This window comes from Hyalella azteca, unplaced genomic scaffold, assembly GCF_000764305.2.
Source record: "Hyalella azteca isolate HAZT.00-mixed unplaced genomic scaffold, Hazt_2.0.2 contig16847, whole genome shotgun sequence".
NCBI lineage: Eukaryota > Metazoa > Arthropoda > Malacostraca > Amphipoda > Hyalellidae > Hyalella > Hyalella azteca.
In genome coordinates, this window is record NW_025946654.1 from 180,337 (window position 1) to 207,119 (window position 26,783).

General features: G+C 39.2%; 2 protein-coding genes across 4 annotated transcripts; both read right to left on the reverse strand.

The window, feature by feature from the left end:
* Positions 1-2,164: 2,164 nt before the first annotated feature.
* On the reverse strand, positions 2,165-12,019 carry LOC108680464 (adenosine deaminase-like). The gene is made up of 10 exons (XM_018169284.2): positions 11,901-12,019; positions 8,049-8,110; positions 7,157-7,282; positions 6,493-6,680; positions 6,021-6,149; positions 5,633-5,728; positions 5,323-5,429; positions 4,822-4,994; positions 4,036-4,162; positions 2,165-3,635 (listed from the first exon to the last, which is right to left on the reverse strand). The coding sequence occupies exons 1-10, from the start codon at positions 11,943-11,945 to the stop codon at positions 3,453-3,455; spliced, it is 1,236 nt and encodes a 411-aa protein (XP_018024773.1). The 5' UTR covers positions 11,946-12,019; the 3' UTR covers positions 2,165-3,452.
* Positions 12,020-18,707: 6,688 nt separating this feature from the next.
* Positions 18,708-24,874, reverse strand: LOC108680466 (phosphatidylinositol-glycan biosynthesis class F protein). 3 transcript variants are annotated; one of them, XR_001931424.2, is made up of 6 exons: positions 24,579-24,874; positions 24,233-24,324; positions 23,877-23,984; positions 23,426-23,531; positions 22,718-22,877; positions 22,274-22,339 (listed from the first exon to the last, which is right to left on the reverse strand). XR_001931424.2 is itself a non-coding variant. In XM_018169287.2 (5 exons), exons 1-5 carry the CDS (start codon positions 24,795-24,797, stop codon positions 22,776-22,778), a joined length of 627 nt encoding a protein of 208 aa, XP_018024776.1. In that variant the 5' UTR covers positions 24,798-24,874; the 3' UTR covers positions 22,415-22,775. The 3 variants fall into 3 exon arrangements, 2 of the variants coding, with proteins under 2 accessions (XP_047741017.1, XP_018024776.1); XM_018169287.2 differs by lacking the exon at positions 22,274-22,339 and having other exon boundaries at positions 22,415-22,877; XM_047885061.1 differs by lacking the exons at positions 22,274-22,339; positions 23,426-23,531; positions 23,877-23,984; positions 24,233-24,324; positions 24,579-24,874 and adding an exon at positions 18,708-20,683 and having other exon boundaries at positions 22,718-22,781.
* Positions 24,875-26,783: the final 1,909 nt, after the last annotated feature.

Consider the following 26,783-nt stretch of genomic DNA (forward strand, 5'->3'; position numbering starts at 1 on the left):
AAGTTCACACCACACTGATTCTCTAGCTGATTGATGCTCTGCAGATAACTTAACTTGCTGGGCCCCATAAGAGGTTCTAACCCACAGAGCTACACCTCTACTGCACTGCTCTTCATTTAAGTTATGAAAACAATCAAAACCTGGCAGCTGAAATTCAACAGGTACAATTTTCCCCCCGTGATTTTTAGGGAGTGTTTCTGTAATACAAATAATGTCTATACACTCGTTTGCGATCACAGTTAACAGTTCACTTTTCTTGTTCAAAACGGAATCCGAGTTCGTGTGTAAACATTTTAAAACTATTTGTGCACTTTCACTTTGATGTATGCGGTTACTTCCTACATTATTTACAGGCCTTGATCTACGGACATCATTCCTACTAATTACTTGTCCTACATCTCCTCTGACTGTCCGTCATGTCTGACTGTCTATCATGACTATGTTCGTCATGTTCGTCCGTCAGGACTTCTCGTCACGGACGAAAAAGAAAATGTGCTCTCTGTCACTCACTGGCCACTGCAGTGTTTACTGATCTATTTTTTTGTTTGATTAGCATTATTTTGCACCAATCCTCATAAAGATAAGATTAAGGCGCTTGCTAAAACAATTACGGCTTCGCGATAGTTAAAGTAGAAAGTTATTAAATACATTTAGCACGTTCACGGAACTTCACTTCAGCATGCCCTACTTGCTCACTTACACCGCCTCTCCACCGTGGTTAGATTAGGATCATTAGGTTATGCTAATGCTTAGCTAGGTTAGGCTTAGCCTAGCCGGGGGCGCAGCTGTAGGCAACAAATTTTACTCTTAAATAAGCCCTGGAGCCAACGCCTACCTTCACCATGCATTAACTTTACTCAGCCTCAGAACTAGAAGCCGCAGACTACGCTTGAACTCCGTAATCCAGACAAGCGACACACTGCCGAAAGATAATAGGCCGTAGTTCTTCAGCCACTGCTTAAGCATGCTCGCTCATAAACAGGCAGTTCCCCATCTGGCTGTACCTACTCCGGCCTAACCTCTTCTGGCCTAACCAATTCACGCTGTCCCAGCTCACAACCTTCTCGCAGCCAATGACTGGCTCTATCAGCGCACTTGGACCACCTTTTCAATTTCTTGCAGCCAATGAGGTTAGGTTAGGTCCACTCAGCTTTGTTTTGGGTGGAGAAAGGTTGCAGCTCGTCTAGGTTAGGCCTGAAGTGAGGCTGAAGAAGTTAGACGGTTAGACCAGATGAGGTTTGGCCAGATGCAGTGTGGCCATGTTTACCTTTGGCAAGCTTATTTTGTGGCTGTGGACATCCGGCACTATGGCTTTGAGCACTTGACTTCATAGGCCGTTACGCGTTCTTACCTATGCCGTTACGCGTTCTTACGCGTTTACGCCGTTACGCGTTCTTACCTATGTAAAGGAATATGAACTAAGTGTGAAGTATGGCAAAGCTGGCCTCCGTGATACGCCATGCCTAGCCAATGAGGCTAGGCTAAGTCCATATATGGGTTTGTTCGGAAGGAAAGTCATGGTTAGTGCGGAGGTTGAGCCAGGACAGGGTTACAAATGCAGGAAAACTAATTGAACTTGAGCAGTGGCTGCCGACTTACAACGCTATGGGTTGGGTAACACTTAACTTCATAGGCTAGTTTTCCATGCAGCATGCTTGCGCCCTGGAAGGAATGATATTAGCGATGATGGTATTAAGTAATGATGGTCACCATCATGCATCCTGATCAGCACGTATAATTTTCAGCAGTCTTCCTAACTGTAAACATTTCTAAACAATAAGTTACGAAATAAGTATGTCTCAAGTCCCACCATCAACAATATAATACTATAGGTTACTACATATATCAGCATGGTTCATGTTGCATCAATGTTTACGTTTCACGTTTTTCTATCATAGTTCAGCAACTTTATTGCTCAACGATGCTCACTCAGCTTGATTAGTTAAGAATAATAATCATTCCTCGAGAAATTGAAATTGAAGAATAAAGGTTAGCCGAGCAGTGAATTGCGGGTTCGAGCTCCAGTTGGCTGAGAAACTTCAGCGAAGTCAAGGAAATTATAGGCCAGAATTAGCCTAATTTTCACGCTAGTTCATCATTATACCATTATACATTATACTATATATACCGAACAGATAATTCGTCACACATAGCCATAGGGGGAAAAATAACACAGATTATACTTCCTTCTCACTCATAAAAATGTGGTCCAGGTCATTGATCACTCACAAAGGAATTGTATTTGGCAAGTATTCCACCAAATATGCACGTATATATGAGAGAATACACAATCACATTATAAATACTTTCTGCCACCAGGACAACATTATAATTGAAAAATTTCAAAGCTTCAATCATCAAAATTCTAACGTAATTACCAAAGTAAAAATCCTGGAAAAAATAAGCGACCACATACCACGACACGCCAGACATTGCAAATGGTTCAGCTTAAAAACTACATCGTAATCAAAAACATGTACATGAAATAAAGACAAAACGGTTTTAAAACACCATATATTTGGTTTTATATTAAAATTATATTAATTAATTCATATGATATTAATTCTGGGATAGATAAAATGAACACAGATCATAACCATAAAAGGTATAGTTCAAATTCTAAACAAATGTAACTTTGAAGTGGTTTAGAACTTGATTTCACTTGTTCAAAGCCGTGGACTGTGGTCAACCTACGGACCCAAGGAGCTCTTGTGCCTATTTAGAATAGAAGTGTCGGCACTGAAGAAATAAGCCCATGGCCTGTTGCCGATTCTTGTCATAGAAGACTTTCAACGTGATCTCTTACTTGTCTTACACTTGCTACAATAAATGACAAAAGTAAAAAAAACCTTGAATACTTGGCACTTGAAGAACAATGTCTCTGTTGTGATTAGGAGATGATATTTTCATTTCTTTCCTTTCCTATAATTAACAACAAAAAAGTAGAGGTCTAAACGATATTAGTAAAATATAATTAAAGAAAACAAATTATCGTGATCTATTAGGACATATAATGTCTAGCAGGGAATAATTTTAATTTTGTAAAAACAAACGTTCTCTTAAAGCTTTTCACCAGCGGTCTGTTGAGATTCCGCAAGTATGAACACATTTCATGACATGTACATTTCATGATAGTACAAATTTTACATGGCGGCTTCGCAAGATGCTCGAGCTAAACAAAATTAGATTCACACCGGAGATTTTACCCACGATTCAATGAGATTAGTCTCATCGTAGAAAAGATCAAGGCTATTTGTTTAAAAATAGAGAAGTGGAGTAATAGTGATGACTGGCAGTAATTGCAACCTTCAACCGGAACGATTCTTTCGGAGTTGCCAGCGAATGATGCCAAGGCACGTATTATTTTCGTTGCCGAAAATTCGTGATAACTTACTAAGATAATTCGATTCAAGCAATGTGCTCCGGTGGTTAAATTCAAACTCTATCTATCTTCAAGTTCTGTTTTCCCAGGTATTGACAGTGATACAAGGTTTGTCGAGATTCGCTGCCTTGCCAGAATCGCCGTCTGAGATTCTGACGTCGACGTCAGGCACGCCGTACGCGTCGCGCAACTGACGCAGCAGCTCCCGCTTCTCTGCAGGCGGCAAGAAGCTGTGCAGGGCCGCGTTGAAATTCTGGAAGAGAAGTAATGTTATTTTGGTCGTATGCATTTATCTCCACAACATAAATAAACTTGAGAATATAAATAATATGTATATAAAAAGGCTTAAGAAATAGAATCTGTCTGACAGCCTGCTACCATTTCTAGGACGCAAGCTATTAGATACAGAATGTGCAGAATGATCTCATAAACGTAATCTTGACTTTATTTTTTCGTAAATCAATGAATCGGGATGTAAAATAAAAAAATATATCCATATTTATAAACGATATCCCGAATTAACGAACTTGAATGTAGAAAGCATCTTATTAGATTTTTCTAGCAGGAACCACGCTAATGACACATCAGCAGAACTCAGGATTAGTGAGTTAGAAGGCGGCAAAGTAAATGTTAAGCCTCAAGTAAATACTGACGGCGCGTGCGAAGACGGCTTCCGAGCAGCCCCAGGACGCGAGGAGGTTGTACTCGTCACGCAGGGACGTCGCCGTCAGCAGTGGGTCGTCTCTGTTGATGCTGAAGCTCACGTCGTCTTCGATGAATCTGCGGGCATACCATGATGAGGACGGGATCACAATAACGTGCGATACCATTTATTACAAAGAGTACTGCATGAGTCACCGAGGGCTGTAAACGGAACTGCGCACTTATCACGATTGAAATACGTAATGTAATGAAGAATGCCTCAACTTAAAGCACGAATAGTAAGAATTATACGCCTGAAAATACCTAGCTCATGATAAATTAAACATCCGAAATGACATGGAATTAGAGTACTTAAAAATACGGAAATCTGAAGCTGAACTGGTGAAAGTTCGTTTGAACGGAAGTCGTGAGTACGCTTAATGAAAATAACTAAATATAGACCACGAGACGAAGCAGAAATTAGGTCGATTCTGCAACATAGTTCTAGAATAAAATCCTTTGCAATTCCATAAGATAACTATGACTAGTGTTAAACTTAACTGAATATGTTTCCGATCTGCAAAGAAGAATGAGAAAAATTCATTCGAGTTAGAATTTATCATGAGATATTTTTACGTAGAGGCTACCACAGGATAGGGTGACGTTTAGAAGTGAGCTGCAGGGATGCTGTTGTCACCGAAGTACGGGGTGGCGTTTAGAAGTGAGCTGCAGGGATGCTGCTGTCACCTGAGTACGGGGTGGCGTTTAGAAGTGAGCTGCAGGGATGCTGCTGTCACCTGAGTACGGGGTGGCGTTTAGAAGTGAGCTGCAGGGATGAGATGGCGCCCGTGAGGTATGAGGATGTGGGGCAGACCTCGAAGTGAGTCCCCCGGCAGTATTGGTAGGTGGACTCGTCCTCCAGCACTCGGTACCCGTGCCCTATGCGCTCCGCCTTCAGGTCGTCTATCGCCTGATGCAGAACGAGCAATCAGCAGCATGTTGGTAAGTACAGTGCAATAAAGGCACCTTTATTTAGAGCAGTATGATATTAGACTCTTTTTATGACATTCTATAAATAAAATACTCCTTTTCAAACAGATAAATCAAGTTTAGTGCAGTTAGTGATTGCATTAACATCCATTTACAGATCTAAATCAATACATTGGATGGAATCTTTCATGGCAGCCACTACACTGCGATGTAAATGCTTCATAGAGGCCCGACTGACTACAGTCACGACAATTTTACAGGATTCTCTCAGGTCCCTGAATGTCTACTGACAGTCACGCGCGACTCACAGCTCTGACGGAGGCAGCAGGGGCGTCCTCGCCGGCGTGGACTGTGCGGTGGACGCCGCGACGGGCGGCCTCCTGGAACACCTCCGCTCCTTCGCTGTGTGTGTCGCCTGCAGTCAGATACATCGTTCACTCGTCAGCTATCATATCCGAATTTTCTCGATATTAAAATAAATGAATTAATGCGATACTTTGGTCACTCGTCAGCTATGCTGTCAATATTTGCATGAAATAATGTTGTTTAGAAGAGATCTTGTCGACGTAAAATGATATTCGCAATCGAAGTGAACTTCTTCACTTCATTAACACTGACCGCCAGACGCAGTGTGGTGACTCCCGGCGATATCGATGCCAACCACGCCAGAGTCTTTGAACTTCTCGCACAGCTGCAATATCTCCGCTGACCATTCTGACGAAGCCAAGAGGCAGTTGATGAATGCTTAATAGTTAAAATGAATGTTATACTGTATACCTACTGAAAGGCTAGATTATTTATTGCATAATATTATAGACGTTTTGGGGCAGGTTAGGAATAACAGTAAACATCAATCAAGCACTTCTAAAAATATCCTCGCCAGGCCAAAAAAACGCCCAGTCTACATAAGAAGGTAGAGCTGTGAAGAATTTTCCGAATTTTTTTTTAGCTAACACGCTCTACGATTAGCCTGTCAAGGCTTGACCCATGATGATCAATTTATTACTTGGTTGGCCGCGGATGCAGCAGAGAATGAGACGAACTTTGGTGCCAGGGCAAGTTTTCTCGCCCTCACCTATGCCGGCAAGAGCGGCCTCTACAATTTGTTCCGCAATCACGTCCTGGCTTTGAGAACCTAAGATGAGAATCGCAGATTAGTATAGTGTACATAAGCCGTAAATTTCAACATAACTCTATGATCATTCTTTTCATATTTATTCTACGAGGCAATTAATTCGACGGTCACCCCGTATCAGGGCGACAGACTTATATTATGATGACTTTACTTCATAACATTTGTGACATTGTGAAAAAAAAAAACGAATTATAAAACTTCAACATTAATCTGCCTTTTACATGAAGCAGTATTAGGAGGGTATATAAAGTGCAACCATTACCAAACGATACAAGCATCATGTAATGATGAGCTACATGACATAATATGGCATAACGTGACATAGGAAAGTGACTATTTTTACCGTTAGTGTTGCCATTAATATTGGCATCATTTGCATGGTCAGCAGCAGCAGCCCAGACGGGCGGGGTTTCCATCTTCAGAGGCATGAGCAACTGCGGACACAAGCGGGCCTCGCAGTACGCCACGAGCTCGCGGCTGCAGTCCTCGACGAACTCTCGAGCAACGCGACGGATTGCCGTCAAGTCTCCGCTGTGAGAATATTTAAAAATTACACCAGATATTCGTGCACTGAAATCATATATATTAGATGACGCACGTGAGTTCATGATGCCACGGATACGTACAAAGTTTCTCCTATAAAAATTGATGTATATTTCGGCAAAAAAAAACCTTCTATTGAAGTGACTTGGGTGTTCTAGGTTCACAGACAAATCATTGTTAACAAGAAAACATCAACAAGGACGAAGATCGTCTACAACAAAGTGGTATTTACCATCGTATATTTAGCACGAAGAAAACCCTTCTAAATCCACTCACGATTTTAAGACGATAACATTTATATCGTATTTCGTCATATATTATATATTCAAATCTATTCACTAATGATAGAAGACAGGTTTATTACTTAGTAATCACACGAATGTTACAGGTAAATTTGATATGCGTGAAACAATTGTTAATGTTAAGTTACTGAAAAACAAACATGAATGTAAGTACCAACGTACGAAAGGGCTGGTAAGAAAATGGAGAAAGGCTTGAGGAAGCAGGCCAAATCGGTGGGTTCTTTGGGGGTGAGAGCGTCAGTGAGAGCTTGCAGAGAACCATCCCCAGGCAGCGGTAGTCCTTTCTGTCTGCAATAGGAGCTTGATTAGTTCCTTAAATCTTGCGGAGGTGATACTACATACCAAATATCCGTAAAACAAAATACAATCAGAAAATTAACAAGTTTTAGCTGGAAAATTGATGATTCAATTTTACAAAGCAGATTCTAAAGTCACAGCGTGTAATTGACGAATAGAGCGTCTCCTAAATTGCAACACCCAATCATAATAAATGTAATTTGATATCATGATTGATATGTAAATTTGATTAAACAGACAAACAAGTTCTCGACATACATGTGTAATCAGCAAATAAAGATGACTAAGAGATGCTGTTAGACTCCTCTTTCTCGGTATAATTTTTTGGAGATAACCGGGACATGACAAGACGAGATATGTCTCGGAAAAAAAGGACAAATGGAAATATTCTCCACACAAAATAAGCTATAAATCATAAAATAATTGTGCTCGTAAATTAAAAATTGAGTCCCATAATCGTTACGAGACAGATAAATATGAACCGAAACGTAGCCTATGCACTGTATGTGGGTACGAGATATTCTAGAACAGTCCGAGAGTGTTTAGTCTCGATCGGACTGTTCTAGAATAGATGTATGCATACAAAACAAGACATTTCGCTAACTAACTTGGACAAAAATAGAAACAGTAAAATTGTAAAAAATAGTAACTTAGCTGATTGCTTCAAACAGCAAATAGAAGACCAGGAGTATGAGTGTTATTTCTATAAACTCAAAAATAATAATTAAAATTGTTTTGAAATTGTTTGGTAACAAACTTGATCAAGTCCCATGCAGTTTCAGGACGAAGAGCTCCGTCGAGATGAACGTGCAACTCAACCTGTGGGCAAAATACAAAGATTAAAAACAAAGATTCAAGAAACGGATTTTAGAAAATATCGAAGTTAAATACCTACAGAATACAAGTGAAGCAACGGATGGCTGACTGCCACCGAGAGTTATCGGAAGGTGAGGTGAACGTGCTGAACAATTATTCAGTAAACCACCTGACCTGCTTTCTGTCTTATCAAACAGACGAAAACGAATGAGGATGCTGATCAAAGTAGCAAACCATAATCAAACACACTTCATAGTTCAATAACATAATAAGTGGACGAACAATTGAAGCAATGTTCGGGCTCACGCGTTGTTAATCAGTAGGTACATGTAGTTACATCAAAAAGCAGATTGAGTATTAGCGAAGTGCAGTGACCACATTTCCGGTGTGCAGGTACAATATGTGGGCGATTTTTGTTACTTTTGACTCAAGAAACTTTGCAACAGTGTGAACAGGGAGTCCATAAAAGCCATTACACCGAATACAAATATTTGAATCTCGAGCAGAGAGGAAAATGTTTCCGCTTTACCGCGGTCATGGACGGACATGGGCTTTGCACGCGCAGCCAAATTAAGAAACGTAAAACTTGGAACCCGCTGCTCACTGGGTTAAACAAGCACAGTAATCGAGATAGTTCTGGGAAGTGAAAGCATCCGAACAAGTAAAGGTCTAAGCGTTGCATATTGCAGGGAACAGAAAATCTTAATAGTTAGCCTTTTCATACCACTGATAGGAACTGACGATCGTATTGTGCTTAGATATGAATTAATACCACATTATTGCGATAGATCTCTGATATATTTATTTCGCTTAAATGCAAAGATTACATTGTTTAATAAATGGTTAAAACATATTTTATTCATTGCATCATCGTGGAGGTGTGTGAAGTATCAGCATAAGGAATGTTCAAGAGATAACGACCGAAGAAGCCAAACCGAAATAAGCCAAAAAATAAACACAAGAAATTCAACAAATATTTTTACAAACATAATTCGCAAGCTGAAATCTAACTGCAAATAGAAGAGATAGGGTCCGTTGTCAATGCAAAAGAAGTTAACATGGAGTTGATCGGTATAGAATATCACTGCCATTCGCTAATCCATCCAGCAAATTATCTATCCTGTTATCCTAAAATTTCCTAAACTATATATTATTAAGTAAATAAAGACTTATTCAAACTCTCATTAACAACAAAAATGTAAGAAACACTTAAATATAAAATTAAATCCAAAATTCATTTTGAATATTCAACTTTTGCTCACTAAAATTTTTAGAGCACACGTAAAAAAACTAGTTATATACCAACCTTGCAACTAAAATTCGCGAGGATGCTTAGCTTATTTTGATTTGCTCCGAGCCAATTTTCCATGAAAAATACGCGTATATAGGGACGCTTCTTGGAATCTGAAATATATCATAAAGATTTTATTTTCGTTCAAGTTTTGAAGCCGTGACAGGAGGGGAACGGTTGAAAATAATAACGAAAGCAATCAGTGATACCAAGGCCATGCATGTGCTGTCAACTACGGAAATTCCCGATCGCGAGGATTAAAGCTGAGACCGGTTCTGTGGAGTCGCCCCAGTCATATAATTAGTTTCGGAACAAAAATTGTCCAGAAGATTAGACGTTGATAAATAACATCTTCTGCGACTCTGTTTTCACGACCTAACACAAAATTCATATGAAACCAAAAATAATAATAATAAAACATTTATATGTATTTATATAGTTAAGCGATTAAATTATAGTTGACGCAGCCTACGAAAAATGCACATTGCAAACAATTGTTAAATGTGTGTTTAGTATATATCTTTGGAAATGTGAATGTGATCATAGCCTGATACCAAAAAGAGCAGGCCAAAAGAGCATAGCCTGATACCTCAGTACTCACAGCAGTGAGTGACAGAGAGCGCATTTTCTCGTCGACGAAAACTTGAGGTCACGGACGGACGGACAGGCGGACAGACAGACAGACGGACATGGCGAGCACAATAGTGCATTTTTTCCATAAATGAGAAAATGCGCTAAAAACAACGAAAACGTGATTGAATGAAAAAACTAAAAAAACAGACATTAAAACAAAATTGATTATTTAGCCTTGGCTCATGAGTTTTCTTTCCAGAATGACGCAGCAAAGTTCTGTGCGAATTGAAGACCTTTTTTCGTTACAACGACTAACTTCAGCCTGGTGATCCCAAGCCTAGCAAGAAAAGCAACAAAAAAAAAAAGCGCTCAATGAAAACGGGTCAATGAAAAAAAATTATAACTCAGTACTCACTGCAATGAGTGACAGAGCGCGCATTTTCTCGTCAACGAAAACTTGAAGTCACGGACAGACGGACGGACAGACAGACGGACATGGCGAGCACAATAGCGCCTTTTTTCCATAAATGAGAAAATGCATTAAAAAGTCGTTCCACTGCTTATGGCATGAAGTACAGAAAGTTTCCCTCCAAACAAACAAACAATAATATTTATTGTCGCTACAGCCTCTCAATGGACGAAGGTTGGCCACATCTGAGCTGATAAGAGGCGACAGACGCTGTGCGGCTGTCGCATACGATGTTTCGTGATAGCGCATACAAAACGAACGTTCTGAAATCTGTTCATCACCACCAAGAATAGCAGCAGATCATCTACACAGCAGGAGACTACACTTCGCAGCTTATCGTCCTGTCGGTTAAATTCAACACATGATGTGAGATGATTTTGTTATCTATATTAAGTATAAGAGGTATTATCGAAGTACTCAACTCGATTCATTTTGATTCCACCGTCAACAAGTTTGAGCAATGAAGCTTGAGCATTGAATTAGGAATGTACATTTTTTATTTCGTAAAATATTTAAAATTTTTGAGCATTGAATGAGAAATTCAATTTTTTTTATTTCGTGAAATACTTAAATTCCTTTCGCAAAATTGGGGTTAAAATATATAACATATTTGAGGAAAAAATTTTGTGAGAACATAGGTAGAACTGAACTAGGTCAGTGACACCATAATAGATAAGTTATGATAGTGAGACCTGTGAGAGCACTAGTAGATAGTAGCATGCCGTTACCAGACTCCCTTCAATTTGAGCATAAAACAGTTCTTCAAGATCAATTGATCAAAGATTACGACATATTCTAGTTTTTTAGGTTGTGGGCAACTTCAAAGAGATTAGTGACAATTGCTCAGAACGAGAACTGTCCGATCATTTTCCATAGAACATGCCGGGCGCGGGTGAACGATACGGAAGCGCATGAATCAAAATACTGAAAATGTTGAATTTACTATTGTATTGTAAATAGGGAAATTCAAATTATGCAATTGCTGAATTTTATTGCTCTATTGTAACTAGTGATTAAAGATATTTTCCTGCTATCATGAGTATCGTTCAAAAGAAATGTCAAGTGAAGAACGACTTTAAATCTTCTGTTTTAAATTTCTTCTAGAAACTTGAAGGAAATCTCACGATCTTAAAAGAATTACATTTTATTGTACATGTAGTCGAACACATATGTACTCGAACACATTTAAATTTTATTGTAAATGTAATCGAACCTCCTACCAAAATTGATTTCATTTTATAGCCCGTGTTAATCATGCGTGGTGACAGAGTTGTCATATCCCACCCCGTTTAAAGTCATATTACCCAGAATAGTACAAGGGACAATATTTGTTAACGACTCACGAGTGCGGAGTGCCCAAGCCCAAGGTGGCATTACGATGTCATGATTACGACACATAACGCAAAAATTCAGACACAGACCAACATTAATATTAAGGAAATACATTCATATTAACGTACCCTGCACTTTGCCTGCTTCTTGATACTTTCATGGAGCACCAACATGTCTGCAATAACTTTTGAAAGGATTCTTGTGATGTCGGTTACAAATTGGAGGGACACAAACCTACTCCGAACGCTGCTAGTTGACAACTGTTGAGTAAGTTCTGTTCATCTGTTGGTGATGGTGGGTGACTGGGTGCGGTCTCCGTCTCCGACAAAGCTTCTAAACGCTAACAGCTTGGCCACCACGACGACCCACCTAGCAAAATTGAACAATCCTGTTTCCCATTAACGTTTAGGAGCCTCTCATCGGAACGCTCTAATAATTTAAACATTATATAAACACATGTATAAAATTTCAGCAGGAAGAAGAGATCTGTCTCAATTTTGAAATGTTTTTATTTGCTTAAGGAGATAGTGTAACCTCTATTTTCAAAATTAATTGCACATAAAATAACTACGATGTATTGTAGCCAGGGCTTAATGGTGCTGTTTAGGTCGTTATCATTTTTTTCGATTTTGCCTCCATTTGCGACTCACGGGTCGCCTGCCGAAGACCACCACTGCCCTGGATGTAATGGACCATCATGATTCCTGCCTTCCAGAACGTAGCCTTCAACACTTCAAGCCGTCCGTTGGCCATACTTTCAAAAAAAGTTAAGAGATCGTAAGTTCATCTGCCAATCATTGACGACCTTTCAAGCAAAATCCACCAATCATAGATAAGAAAATAGAGCGTAAGTACTTACGTTTATTTAGCGAGTTTTGAAAGTATGGCCCATGTATCTAGGCCGTGGGTCGAACCAGCCCTCGGTCGAACGGCCACTTGTCGAAGGACGATAAATTTTGGAACAGAACTGTGCTATCTGAAACCTAACCTCAGATGCGGTGAACGTAAAATTACGTAATTTAACGATGCCCGGAAGTCATATTCGATCCGCGGCCTGGGGGTGCACGGCAGGTGGTGGTCAAGGCCGGAAGAGGACAAAGCCGAGTGGTGCACGGCTGATTGGTGTAGGTCCGGAGAGATTCAAGGCGTTCGATTCAGGGCTTAATGGTGCACAAAATTGGTGGTGCACGGCTGCGCTCCCAATGAACCCAGGTCCATGAAACTTTACACGTGCGTTCATTTGAACCTAGGTGCAACGGGTGATGTTTAGGTCGTGATAATTTTTTCGCCTTCATTTGCGACGTAAGTGAACTATGATAAAACGAAAACATTTCATACAAATTACGTTTATGTATTGGTTAATGCGTATAGCCTTGTGAGTCGGGGAGCGCAGCCGTGCACCACCAATTGTGTGCACCAATAAGCCCTGAATCGAACGCCTTGGATCTCTCCGGAGCTACACCAATCAGCCGTGCACCACTCGGCTGTGTCCTCTTCCGGCCTTGACAACCACCTGCCGTGCACCACCAGGCCGCGGATCGAATGTGACTTCCGGGCATCGTTAAATTACGTAATATTGCGTTCACCGCATCTGAGGTTAGGTTTCAGATAGCATAGTTCTGTTCCAAAATGTATCGTCCTTCGACAAGTGGCCGTTCGACCGAGGGCTGGTTCGACCCACGGCCTAGATACGGACGGCTTGAAGTGTTGAAAGCTACGTTCCGGAAGGCAGGAATCATGATGGTCCATTACATCCACGGCAGTGGTGGTCTTCGGCAGGCGACCGCATCGGCCGCATAAATACCTCTCGCTTCATTGTGTTGTCGTATAACTCGCGAATGAAGGCGAAGCCGAACAAATTGTCACCAGCTAAACGCCAGCGTTAGATGATTAGGTATTCATGTACGAAGTTTCGTTCAAATCTGCTCAGTAGTTCAGGAACTATGTTATGTTAACTCTGAATTTTTGGCCCGTATGACCGTATAAGTTGGAAACGGAGGCGTAAACGAGATCATAATCACGTACTAAAAATCACCGTAATGGCCTTAGTTTAATCGAGCTGCGTTCAATAGCTTATATTTTATTTTCACTGAATCTTGGTGACCAGCCACAAGTGCGGCCGGAGAATTGTCGAAGAAGTACAATAATTCGAACTTAACGAGTGTGATGATATCATGACTCATTATTCAAGTATTTTCCAATGAATGTCCTGTAACACGTAACTAATTTATATATTGAGATCTGAGTATCTTTAGAAAATTAGTTTCTGATTCACACAACGATACCTAGCTGTCCCACGAGTAGCAGACCACCTCAGAGATTACATTATTTCACGTAGAAGCTAAGTTATTTCTTACGCTGCGTAGTCTAGTGGCTTGAAATAATGTTTAGAAACATTGCAAGAACAATGAATTAAAAACATTCTTGGAACCATAATTCAGGCTGCTTTCTTGGCTCACTATAGGTGAGTATATCCATTGCAAGTGGCACTACCACTACCTGACTCCTCGTTCGTTTTCGGCAGCGTACCATCATTAATATTCAACAATATACAATTCACGAAAAAGCAGCTAATAGTGGTTAGAAATGATTATATGAGTCACTTTTAACCCTGTAAAGGCAGAGGGCAATCGAAGCTTGACCTACGTCTCCATGACCACCGTGATTGATCAAACCTGATAAGACTGTGAGGTGAACCCAATACATACACGCGAGGCATCATTGTGCGCCCAGGCGTCAACCGTGCTAGAACATCAAACATTGACCAGCCGCGCAGTCCGCATTGTGCATTGAGATCAGACGTCGTGTGGTTGTATTCTTTTCTGGGCAGAGCTGCTTTGTCTGTACGCCACAATACATCTAGACATGTTTTATGAATATTGTCACAAGTGTGCGAGTCTAAACTGTTGAACATGTGTTCTCGCAAGTAGAAACTTAAACAGAAACGATTTTTAGGTCATTTTACGATCAGTGGAAACTACGGTCTTCCTTTAACGCCAATGACACGGTTATCTGTTATACATGCGAACAAATACTATGATTACTCCCGTGAAAAACTTTTTGAAACAGTGCAATTGATAATTATTTATCAGCTATTACTTTGTACGGTTTTGTAGATTTAATGTTCATGGAAAGAAAACCAAATGGCAATTAATGTGATTGCAATGCTTGACAATCATGTGTATACGACTGATAACAACAGCCAAATGAAATTAGTGCAATAAATCCTACTTGAATCAACACTTATAAATTTTAGAGTTATTTCATCAGTATATTTGAAAGTACCAATGGTTATTGCATGGTCATTACTCATGAATATTGTGGCTTTATGAGTGTAAACTCCGATAGGAACGTTACCATGTGACGGGACGTGTTGTTGATATCAAACCAACATTGATGTGCTTCTCGCGAGCTGGCTGAGCTTATTTTACATACTATGGGATTTTGACACTCCTCATAACAAGTACCTGCGAATATCATCCCGAATATTCGCTGTCTGCGACAGAAATGCTCACCGATAGAAAAACAATGGCTTGAATTTCCCCGAATTATCCCGGTTGTGTGTATGATTGAGGCTTAGTTTGCGTTCTAGTGGCATCATAGGATTCAGTCCAAATTTGGCGTAGCAGGCAAACAAACATATAGATGCAAGACAGGTTCAGTGGCTCGACAGGCTCAGTGGGTCGACAGGTTCAGGGGCTCGACAGGTTCAGTGGCTTACTTAAAACATTCTAGTGGCCTATAAGTATAGGTTTATCTATCAAATAGTCAACATAGTAACACATTAATGAGAAGTTACTAATACGCCTGAGGTTAGGTTAGGTTAGGCAGTCGGACATTTGGCAGTCGGAAATGTTTTCGGATTGTGGAACATGACATATTTCTAATTTTTTGTCAGTCACATTTTCATAACCAGACGGTCATCAAACAAATTAATAATCCAGTATCCAGTAAACAAATTAATTAACACTGCCGTTATTTACTTTTCATGGGCGATGCACTGAAATCGATCATCCGTGCAGTTTTAGAACTCCGTTATCATCAATCCAGATAATTCGGTTGAACCAACATTTTTTCACAGCATAGAACACCCATTTGATTTTTATTTCAAAATGAGAAAAAATTAGTTTGCATTGTTTAAATTAAATGTATTAATACCAAATTAAAAGTTAAATATAGATTTTTGATTGAATTCTCCCTTGCAGTTTTGCAATGGTTTCTATACAAAAAAGTAGGTATCACGGATAAGCGCTTGACTTTACCTCTTATATATTTCCGGCACAAAGCTTTGAAGACAAAAAAGCATCGGAAAAAATAGTCTACTTCTACCAGCAAAATAAACTAATTTAGTTGTTTGTAAAATTTAAGTCTTTAAAGAACATTACTACAGATTCATCCTAGGACCTAGGACTACGGGCTGTGAGCCTACATGTAGTGTTTAAATATCTTACTTACTAAGCCCTTCTACTAAGCCTTAATTAAAGCAGCCGCTTCCCATTGAATGTTAATACTGTAACAAAAAGTTACTAACAAAAATGCACATATGTAGAGAGAGGTTACCGTCCGCCAATTTATTGTCATTGCTATCAAGCAAATGCCGAACTTTTGTTAATACCAACTCAGTCACAGTGACCTCATTTAATGAAATGACCTGGGTAATACCTAATTCAATTGTTGAATACACGTTGCGGTTTTTGAGAACAGCTGAGCAGGGCAAATATGAATAGCCAATCAACAGAATAACCAAAATTAAATAAAATGAAGCAACTACCCTTCATTTTCTTTCAATAAATGGGATTAAGTTTGTTTGACCGACAGTGTGCGCTCACACACATCTCGTGCTTCGATGCTAAGGTGAAGAAATTTACAGCTGTTTGGTAAATTTATTAATTTCTTCTGATGTGCGTAAGACGCTAATATGATTTTTAATTTCTACTACAAGAAACTGTAATAGTTATTGTAAAAAAATCGATTTAGCTAAACTATATTTTCAAGAAGCTCATTTTTCTTGTCGCCGGACGAGGCTTTTCGATTTACAATAGATGCCGATTTATTACATTTCCTAATATTTTTATCGGGATATATCTCTGATTTATTGTTCTCCAGCTGAACGAAAAAGTACAAAAAATTTGTAAATTTGTTGTATAGCCAGTCTGAAAAGAAGTAGAACACACGAAATGGACGGAAAATATCTATTTTTGACCGCTGGCGTGTTTCACCAGCGAGAACCGCGTCTATCATTCCCCGTAATCTTATCTTGTAGATGATATGCATGTAGGGATAGATAGGTCGTAAACTATCATGGAATCGGATGAATCAGTCGACATTCAAGTTATCGCCAAACGTGTGCCACTCCTTGAATGCATACTAGGACTCGTGTGTGCTGCTATGCATAACTGTTGAAAAGATATAGAACTTCAATCAAATCTGTCGGATTTCCTGCTCTAAACAACGGCATGTAACAATGTCTGGAGCTCTCGTGTCTCCTGAGCCGTCAGTCGACGGCATGCAGCATAAACAATCGCAGTGCAGTTGTAGGCGGTGTGCTGTGCTATTGATCGTTGAAATCCGTACCGGGAGAAATTTGATACGCAGATTTTGCTACTGAAGGTGTACAATTATGTGCAACTTAAGGTGCACCATAAAATTCGCAAGGTGCGCAATGGTATTAAATTGTAAATGTGAATATTTAGTGCATTGTAGTAGACTACTCAGGACAGAAACAGGTTTTAATTACAAATGATTGACAAGTGAATGTTGTAGTTGAAAGTCATTTTGAAATGTGTCTAGGAAACTATAATACTTTTAGTTACTTTTGAGTTCGTAACACTCACGGCAGAGCGAGGTTTGCGTTTTCTTGCTTCCTAATTTTATTTTCATGAACCCTAATCTTTTAATTCGATCGTGTGTCGCTTGTTCGTTTCGAAGAAAATTAAACACACATTGAGTCTAAAATTGCTGTCAAAGCAATCGTTCTATTATCTCAGCTCTTGAGTATTTTTTTAAAATTTATTCAAGTCTAGTGGACCAAACGAAACCTCGACAGATCGCCAGTCTTCCTCGCGATTACAAGTTCTATGATCGTCTTATCGTTAGATGTGAATCTAGGGAAATATTTCTAATCTGATGTAATTTGTTTCAGAATCACAGTTGAAGTCTTTTCACAATGCTGACCAAAAAAGATATTTTATCGCCTGGAAAGGTCATAGCTCGTATGTACGAGATTTATTTAATATACAGCGGCGTATACAATTTGCAGGGAGCAGACAGAGTAGGCATGAACCTTATCTTCCTTGGGCTCTTCGCGATCATCGGCTACTCGACAGTTGTATATCTACCTCAATACCTTCTCACGATCTTGAGCTTTTTCGTTGAAGAAACGGCCACAGAATGGACCGATTCATCGGGCGAAGATGCTGTCATTTCCTAGCAACCACCCTGCACGTTTTCTCCTAATTATATCAACATTAACCATCAATTTTCATCATGTCGCATGCAGTGCGATACATTAACCTAAAAACTACGTGTGCTAAAATGTCAGTCTAGACGCTCATGTAGTATCATTTGATTTCGCTACGTAATGTTATTAGTATAATTATTGTTGAGTAAACTTTACTTCGTATTCTATTCTTTTTTAGCCCAACCGCATACGTCCCTTAAGCCAGCATGGTTGGTCTTTCATTAATCAGAATTGTCAAATCAGCGCTTACTTCGGAATTAAGACCGCAAATACAAAAAAAAAAAAAATAGGACACTCCACGTAGTTCCTTGGCGAGGAGAGAGTCTTCTGAAAATGTTTTCGAATTTTTGAAGCCGTTCTTTATAATGCGAAATTTATTTCTGGGCTGCGCCTTTCACGTTTCACTGAACTTATACGACTGAATTTACGCTCTTTTGAAACTTACAGTGAACAAGGACACTGGAACACGTAGTAGGACACGATAGTATATTCAAATGTAGTCTGCTCACATCATAGCTAATTGTCTAAAATGTCAAGATAATTCAATTCGCATCATCCACAGAGTAGGTATTTAAAAGCTACCCTTTCAGATGTTTCTACTCAAGTTTCTGAGCAAAAGTAATTATTTTTCATTAGTACAAAGTTAACAAGCCAAAAAATGCGAGCGTGCAAGGATAGGGAGTTAATCACTTGGATGATCAAATAATTCAGACCGCATTGAAAACTGCAAATCTGATCAAAGAAGAGTTAACTAAGATTAAACTAAGATTAAAACCTGTCTTTCTTCCCGATACCGTGAACGCCCCAAAGATTCATGTAAAGAGATTAACAGTTTATCCACTAATTAGTAAGAAATCGCATGCACATCGTGCGTCATTCGATCATTCAAGTTTCTTCCGCTTAGAATTTCCAACAACTCTCACCACTGCCGCAGGCACATAGGCAGCAGCACCAGTGAGCCTTTCTTCAATATCTCTGGCTTTCCTCTTTGACGGTTTTTCTATAGTTTTTGTGAGTTTATCTCCAGTTTTTCCTTCGTCAAGGTGGGCACGTTCCGAATGAGGAGTAGCACTACCACCATCACTCCCGACCACGGAGGTTACACTTTCAATTCCATCATCGCCTTGCATGGACATTTCATGGCTTGTAGAAGAGGCGCTACCTTCGTCTGCTCCTAAGTCGAGTTCAAACAACGCATCAGAAGCTTCATTCGTTAGGTCAACGGCGATAACAGGTTCTCTCTGCTGTTTCTTGACGGAGTAGCCAGGCTTCGAGCTTGGCTCCTTGGATCCAACTTTCTTACGGAATTCAAATGAGAGCGAGCAAGCATCTTTGTCAGGAATATTAGCTGAACTCAGTGAGAGGAAATCTGCAGACCATTCTCCGCTGGAAAGTTTGGCTAGAAAATTCGCTTGTTCCACTGATCCTCGAATCAAATGAAACCGGGACACGTCAACGACAGGAGGAGCTGACTTTGCTTTACATCGCTCAACGGCTGGAGTCGAATGCGACGGAACAGCGCGCGAAGCAGGATTTGCAGTCGTAGAGGCAGCGGTACAAAACTTCTCCAGAAGAGAGTATAGATTATGGAATGGGCTAGATTTTTCTGCCACAGACTTACGGAAACCGACAGCAATGCATTTACCAAGAAATTCATGCAAGTTTTCAATGGCAACAACTGGAATGCAGCGACAATAACAACCAGGCAAGAAGCTCTTCGGTAACAATTCTGGAGTAGCATTCTTGTTGACCAAGAGGGCACCAAGAGATCCTTGATTAAGATGTCGCATTATTTCATTGTAACCCATGACCAGGTGTGTTAATTTTTCTTTCTTGGATTTTTCGTCTCGAATGAAAGCCTCACGATCATTCGAGCTCAGGCCGGCAAGATGACTGTCTCGAAATTTTTGAATCTCTTCTGCACGTTCCGCCTTAGGTATTTTTCTCAAAAGTTTCCACGGTGGTCGAAGTCGTTTCGTTTCTCTTAGTCCTTGAGCAACGTTTGACAACTCAAGTTTGATAAGCTCAGCATTTTCTTTTGTAACTGGAGGCCACTGAACAGATAATGGAGGCTTCAAAATCTGCTTGCTGAGCGGCTTTTTCGATTGAAATTTTTTGGTTCCTGCGTTTTTCGAAGAGGCAGTCATTTTGACCGAAAAAGATTTTGATGCAAATTAAGAATTTAAGAAGCTAGGCGCGTTCTCAAATTAGGACTCTTGATATAGATAGTACGAGTAATGATTGACTATGAAAAAAATAACATGTGTGAATTAATGAGTCTGAAGTATCAAAGATTGACTTTACTCAGCAAAAGAAGTGTCGTCAAGAGACGAGACTTATCCAGAGAATTGAAGTTTATGGCTTCTTAGGAAACTCTTTGGATGAATCTTCAGTTCATTTGCTTGGTAGGTAAATTGTCCGACGTGCAGAATGAAACAAAAACCGCTGACCCTAGGAAATAAAAAAGAAAGGAAGCTAAACTCAACGGTACTGAAAATTGGTTAATTGCATGTGTGAATAAACCAGGCTTAAACTATAAACTAGCACACTATATGGATGGATGCTCATGATATATTATTCAACCTTGGCTCCCAAATTGATGTTTATGATGAGACGAGAGGTTAGCGCAGGAGTACACGTATAATACTGATAAACTAACGTAAATCTAAACCAAACATAAAAATATGAAGGGTAAAAACCAATAGGATGTCACAATAGTTCCTAGAAGACGCAGCTGAAATATCACTCTAAAAAGTATTAAAAACTCTAGATCATGAAGTATGAATAGTACTTGCGAGAGCTTGGCTCCAGATTCGTAGTCAGTAATCAAGAAGTAATGTAAAGGCATAATATAGGGTCGTATAGAATTTTTCTGCTCTTCTGGCTTTGATAAACAAAAAATCATTGGTATGTAAAGTTCGTTTGTCTTCGAGAACTACAAAGAGTCGAAACAGCAAAGCCATAAGGTATGAATATGTCTTTAAAATGACTAAAAATTACCACGCCCAATACACGAGCTTTAACAGCAAAGGCATTAGAAAACGGGTATATCTGAGACCAATGGTAAAAAATATATATATATTCAAGTTACGCAGATTACGCCACTCCAGAATCGATGGCAACATTAAAAACTGTTATTCCCAGATTATACAAAAGAAAAAAAAACGAAGACATAATTTCAAGTGTAAGAATACAATGGAAACTGAACAGGAAGACGCTCTGTGCTGCAATGAAAAATGCACATTTTGTGCACAGATGAAGGATCCAGTTTCAACAGACAGGAAAGTAATAAATCTCGTTGGCAATCAATAGTGACCTGACAACACCGCAGTTTGGAAACGTGTAAGTAATTTTGGTTCGGTTATGCCTTATATGTTATTATGGTTAGATACAACAGCTGTAAGCTGTGCGTATTCATAAAATTGTAAGCTATTCATAAATTGAAATGCAGAATGCTTGGCGAGTTCTATAATTTCGGCGTAGGGATTAAATCAGAGTGAAAATGAATTCTAGAATGTCAGAGGGCTGTGTGCGATGCTGCGGAGGCACCACTGGCGGCAGAAGCTGAGGCCTCCATTCCGGGCTCATCGTTGGACGTTCCGATGACGTTGAAGAAAGCCAGCATAGTGAAGACATATGGGGGAAAATACACGTACGACGAGTAGGTGATGATAGACACGATCGTCAGGATGAAAAGGTTCATGCAAACTTTGGACGGATAGTCCAGAATGTAGATGCAGGTGTTAAGTTCGTACAGGAGGTACCAGTGACAAAGTTTGTCCCAGATGTTACGCAGAAGTCGAATCATGATGAATTGAGATTTGCGAGGATTGTAGAGAGATCGAGGTTAAGTGAACTCAAAGACTTATCTAGCACAGGATTGCGGGGGAAAGACGTTTGTTAGATAATTACCGTACTTGATCGTTTTGATTTAGTTAGGGTGTTAATTTCTTTCCTTTTTATCTGCGGGATCGATATTATGAGGACCGAGTTTATCCGCCGAAGGAATATTGATGTCGAGTTCCTTAACGGCTTTCTTGACACATTTCTGGTACTGCACAAAGAGCGGGGCACACTCGTCTTCACTCTTGCCCTTCAAGAACTTCCCTGAGAACCACGACAAGAAACAAGCGTCGTAAACTTCTTTTAGTTCTTGACACTCGGCACTAATGCTGTTCATTTGATGGGAAACAGGCTAACGAGATTAAAAGCTCCTACATAAATTTCCAAAAATAAGGACTTATAACCGTTAACAATATTTTTTATCACAAATAGGAGTTTTTCTGTTATGAGCAAAGAAAAGCCACACAGATGAGCTGAATTCCTACCACATAGACAAACGAAACTCGACGTCTTGTAATGTAAATTATTTCCAGGACACGAATTGTCACGCAACCACACTGAAAGTGACGACGAACGTTTGTTCGACCGCGAATGAATAATTTCAATAAGCCATACACAAAATAGAGAGTGAGACGCACGTACGTGTGAAGTATTTCTTGGCGTAGAGAGTTAATTTTTCGTTGTAGAGGAAGGTGGCAACTCAGTGTAGGAGCTGTTGTTTGTCTCCACAGTAACGTAGAAGGTATACGTTGGCACAAGCTTCACCGAGCAACGAACCAATCGTGCACGTCAACGGCCAAGTCTGAAAAAAAAAATTCGATGAGCAAATGGTGATAAGCTGGGAACAAAAATTTTAGAGATTATCAGGAAGAAAATAATTCAAACGTGAATGATTTGAGATCGGCAATGGAGGAATAAATCAAAGGATTTAGATACTCTTATCCTGTTTTATCTTCCTCTCAATATGAATAGCTCAACCTCATTCTGGCGCACGGTAGAAAATCAACCTGCCTGCAATGAAGCAAAATTATTGAGCTTAGATCAAAGAAATTCAATTGGATAGACTAGTAATTTTTTAATATACACTCGCCTAGGGTTTTCAACATCAGAGCTATTTTCAAACTTGAAGAGTTGAGTAACTCCATTATTTTGGGAAAAATGTTGATCAAGTGGGAGTACCGGTACTGGTATATGGAATCGAGTTATATCCTGTAAGACCTAAGATTAGGTAATCAGCCACTATGTAGACAGAAGAATCAGTAACAATTGCATTTTTGCATAAATTTTTCCAATAAAACAAATCTAACAACAATTACTGAATTGATAACGTACATTAAAAGATAAAAATACCTGCCAAGGTCGGTCCCAGTCAAGAGGGATGGGCAGAGCTCCCAGCCAGGCCCCAAGCAGCACCAGGACAGCACGCACCTCTCCCTCACTCACGCCTCCAATGCGTCTGAACATAAGTGGTTTATGAAGCAGTCACATGGAGTTGTTAAATAGAGCTTGATGAATAGGAAATAGATTATTGGTGAAACAGATGCACAATAACAATATTGTGAATAACTAAGATGGTCTGATGGACGAAAACATCTGATTTTATGGAACTGAAAGCACAGCAGAGTAATGCCAAGGTAAGCAATAAATAAAGGATAAAGAAAATTGAATACCTAGTCAAGCACAGAAAGAACAGTAACCTAACCTCTCCCCAAAAAAAGTGAAATTACCTCTACTAGTGCAGCAATTTTCCACTGATATTACAAAAGCCTTTACAGATTTTGATGTGCTATATGGTATTTACCTGGCAGTCAGGAGGCAGTTGAGAGCGTTGGGTCCTAGTGATACGAATGCACGCCCGCAACACAGCACGGTAAGCAGCAAGCTCAAGCTAAAGGTCTCAACAACACCACTGAAATTAAATTTGTTCATAAATTGCATTTATATAAGCAGTGCTAAACTGTTTGTCAGAAAATTTATTACATGTTTAATAAGAAACTCTAATTGAATTGAGAAGGTTACAATAATTTCAAATTTGTGATATCATGAATTCATGCATTATAATAAAATTGAGACAGGTTTCATATCCAAAATTCAATAAGAAAATCAAAAGAAACTTTTTTTTCTAGTCTAGGAAATGCACTCATTTACCAGACTCACTGTAAAATGGGAGCTCCAAACAGCAGAATCACACCATGAATGGCAAGAAGACAACACAACAGCTGAGCAATGCTCCACAGAATGCCCCGAACCTGCAACATAAACAAGTTTGTGAGCAGCCAAACCATATGACCTTTCATTGGCGTTAGATGATAATTTATGTTCATTGTCTTATTATAAATGCTCAGGTGTCAAAAAATTATCACACGAAAAGGCAACACATAAAATAAAACAAATTTGCTTGAATAGAAAGAATATTTTGATAAAAGTTCACAAAGCACATCAGCTATTCTTACAAGATGTTGAATATGAATTTCATCACCACACAGGAATGATATTAAATTACCTTCCACAAATTATGTTTGTCTAGCTGGAGGATTTCATTCGATCCAGAACTGTACACAAATGCTACTTCAATTATGCTGAAAATAAGAGTTGAAATTTGTATGGCACTCAAGCATACATGAATGTCAAGAGCATTGAAGAAGAGATACAGACAGCAGCCTAGCGATGTGAGGCAGGATAGCAAGTACTTTACTAAGGCAGTAGACGAGGAACCACCCATTACTTCATGTACTGTATATATTGTTAGCACAGATACAAGCTCAAGAATCTGTATGTAGGGTAGAATATTAGAGCCTTTGTACACACCTTGGAAAATAGCACTTACAAAATTTTCTTATATATATAGTCAAATGGGGTAAGACAGGATCGCAGCCTTCATGGGGTAAGAAAGGACCGGCCCATGGCATGCATTCTAATTGCACTGAATTTAATTTGGCAAAAGAATATGTTAGAGCAATCATTGCCTGTCATTTCAGAGCTTGTTTCAACCCTCTTCTGCAAATAATGAATTTCTGGCTAATTTTCAAAGAAAACCTATGTAAAGAAGGGTCACAAAATAGTTAACCCTGTTTGGGAAATAAGCTCTGTCTAATGACAAGAAATTTTTTAGCCAGGTTTGTGGATGTAGGCAGGTAACCTCAAGTAATAAGCAACTTTTGAGACATACTAGGCATTCCTACCTGCTACCATCACTGCCTGACAACTATTCTAAAATGGGGTAAAAAAGGACCGGACATGGGGTAAGACGGGACCACTAAATGATCCTGTTTTACCCACAAGTGGTCCTATCTTACCCCATAAACGGTCCTGTCTTACCCCACAAATGGTCCTCTTTTACCCCATAGTTTATCAAAAATAGCTTTTAAATGAATTTATTATTGTGCATAAGTATACATGGAGTATTTTGGTTAAAATTTTCATCATTTGCTTAAAATAACAATTCGAACTTGTTAGCTTTTTTAATTAGATAAATTTAGCATACTATTGTGAATTGCATCATGGGGATGGAGAAAATAGGGATGTCTCTTCCCATTAGTGAGCTGCAGAACAATGTGCAAGAGTGGTTGGGGGAAATATTGTGTGAAACATAAAAAATAATTATTATCACAATTTTGTGAGAGGGCATGGGCTATGTTTGAAGAAGTGCACCACAAATGCAATTAGCAAGAAAACACATGACGTCCAACTCTTAAGTTATTATCCATTGGTTTTATTACAATTTGATAAATTTTCAGACAATGACACTACTAAAATATACATGTAGCATTTGGCAGTGCTCTACAATGAATCAAAGCCAACCTACTATTTCTATGCTTAACAAAGTTTTCTCGTGCCAAAAACTCCAATGTGACTGATATTAGAGTTGACTTCCTGCAACACAAAACAGTAACAAGTGGTTGTTTAATCAAATAATGTGTTTCTAGATGGATAATATTGAATATCAGATTTATATTTTTACTAAAAACCTTGTAACATAAGAATTACCTGTTGGTCCTTTCTTACCCCAGCCTGGTCCCATCTTACCCCAATGGGGTAAGATGGGACCAGCTCACTTTTTTTGATCTGTACAGAAAACTGTGTTGTATGCAAAAAGTCTGACTTGTAGCTTTGAAGGCCATTGCATAACCACAACTTGTGATAAGTTTAGGATTTTTTAGTTATTCATGGTATAGATGCTACATGCCTGTTAGTGATTTCGGTCCTGTCTTACCCCATGTGACTATATAACTAATTAGGCATCTAAGCCATACATGTGAAAGTAGTCCAGCAATGACTTCTGATCAAGAAATCATCAAATAATTAGCACAATGGTTTGATAGACAGTGATTATGAATTGATTAAAATTAGAGGCTCAATTTATAATGAGAAATTCAGTCAAATTTTCAGATCCAGGCTTTGATTATCAGTCTTGGGCATCAGGTGTAGATAAAGGTATAAGAGATCAAGACATAGATGGCATTAATAAGTGTCAAAATTTATTTATAAAAATTCAACCTTCATAATTTAAAGCAGAAGACTTTTTTACCAACTCATACTATTCATCTATATTTAAATATGCCAACTAAATAGTTAGACAGAGCATGCAATCAGTCTAACAGGTCAACTTGAAATAAATTTAAACACTTTGAAATAGTATGAATATATGCCATTCCAATGCCCGTAGCACCTTCACCATGCTTAAGGAAAAAGTTTTGAATGTACTGCA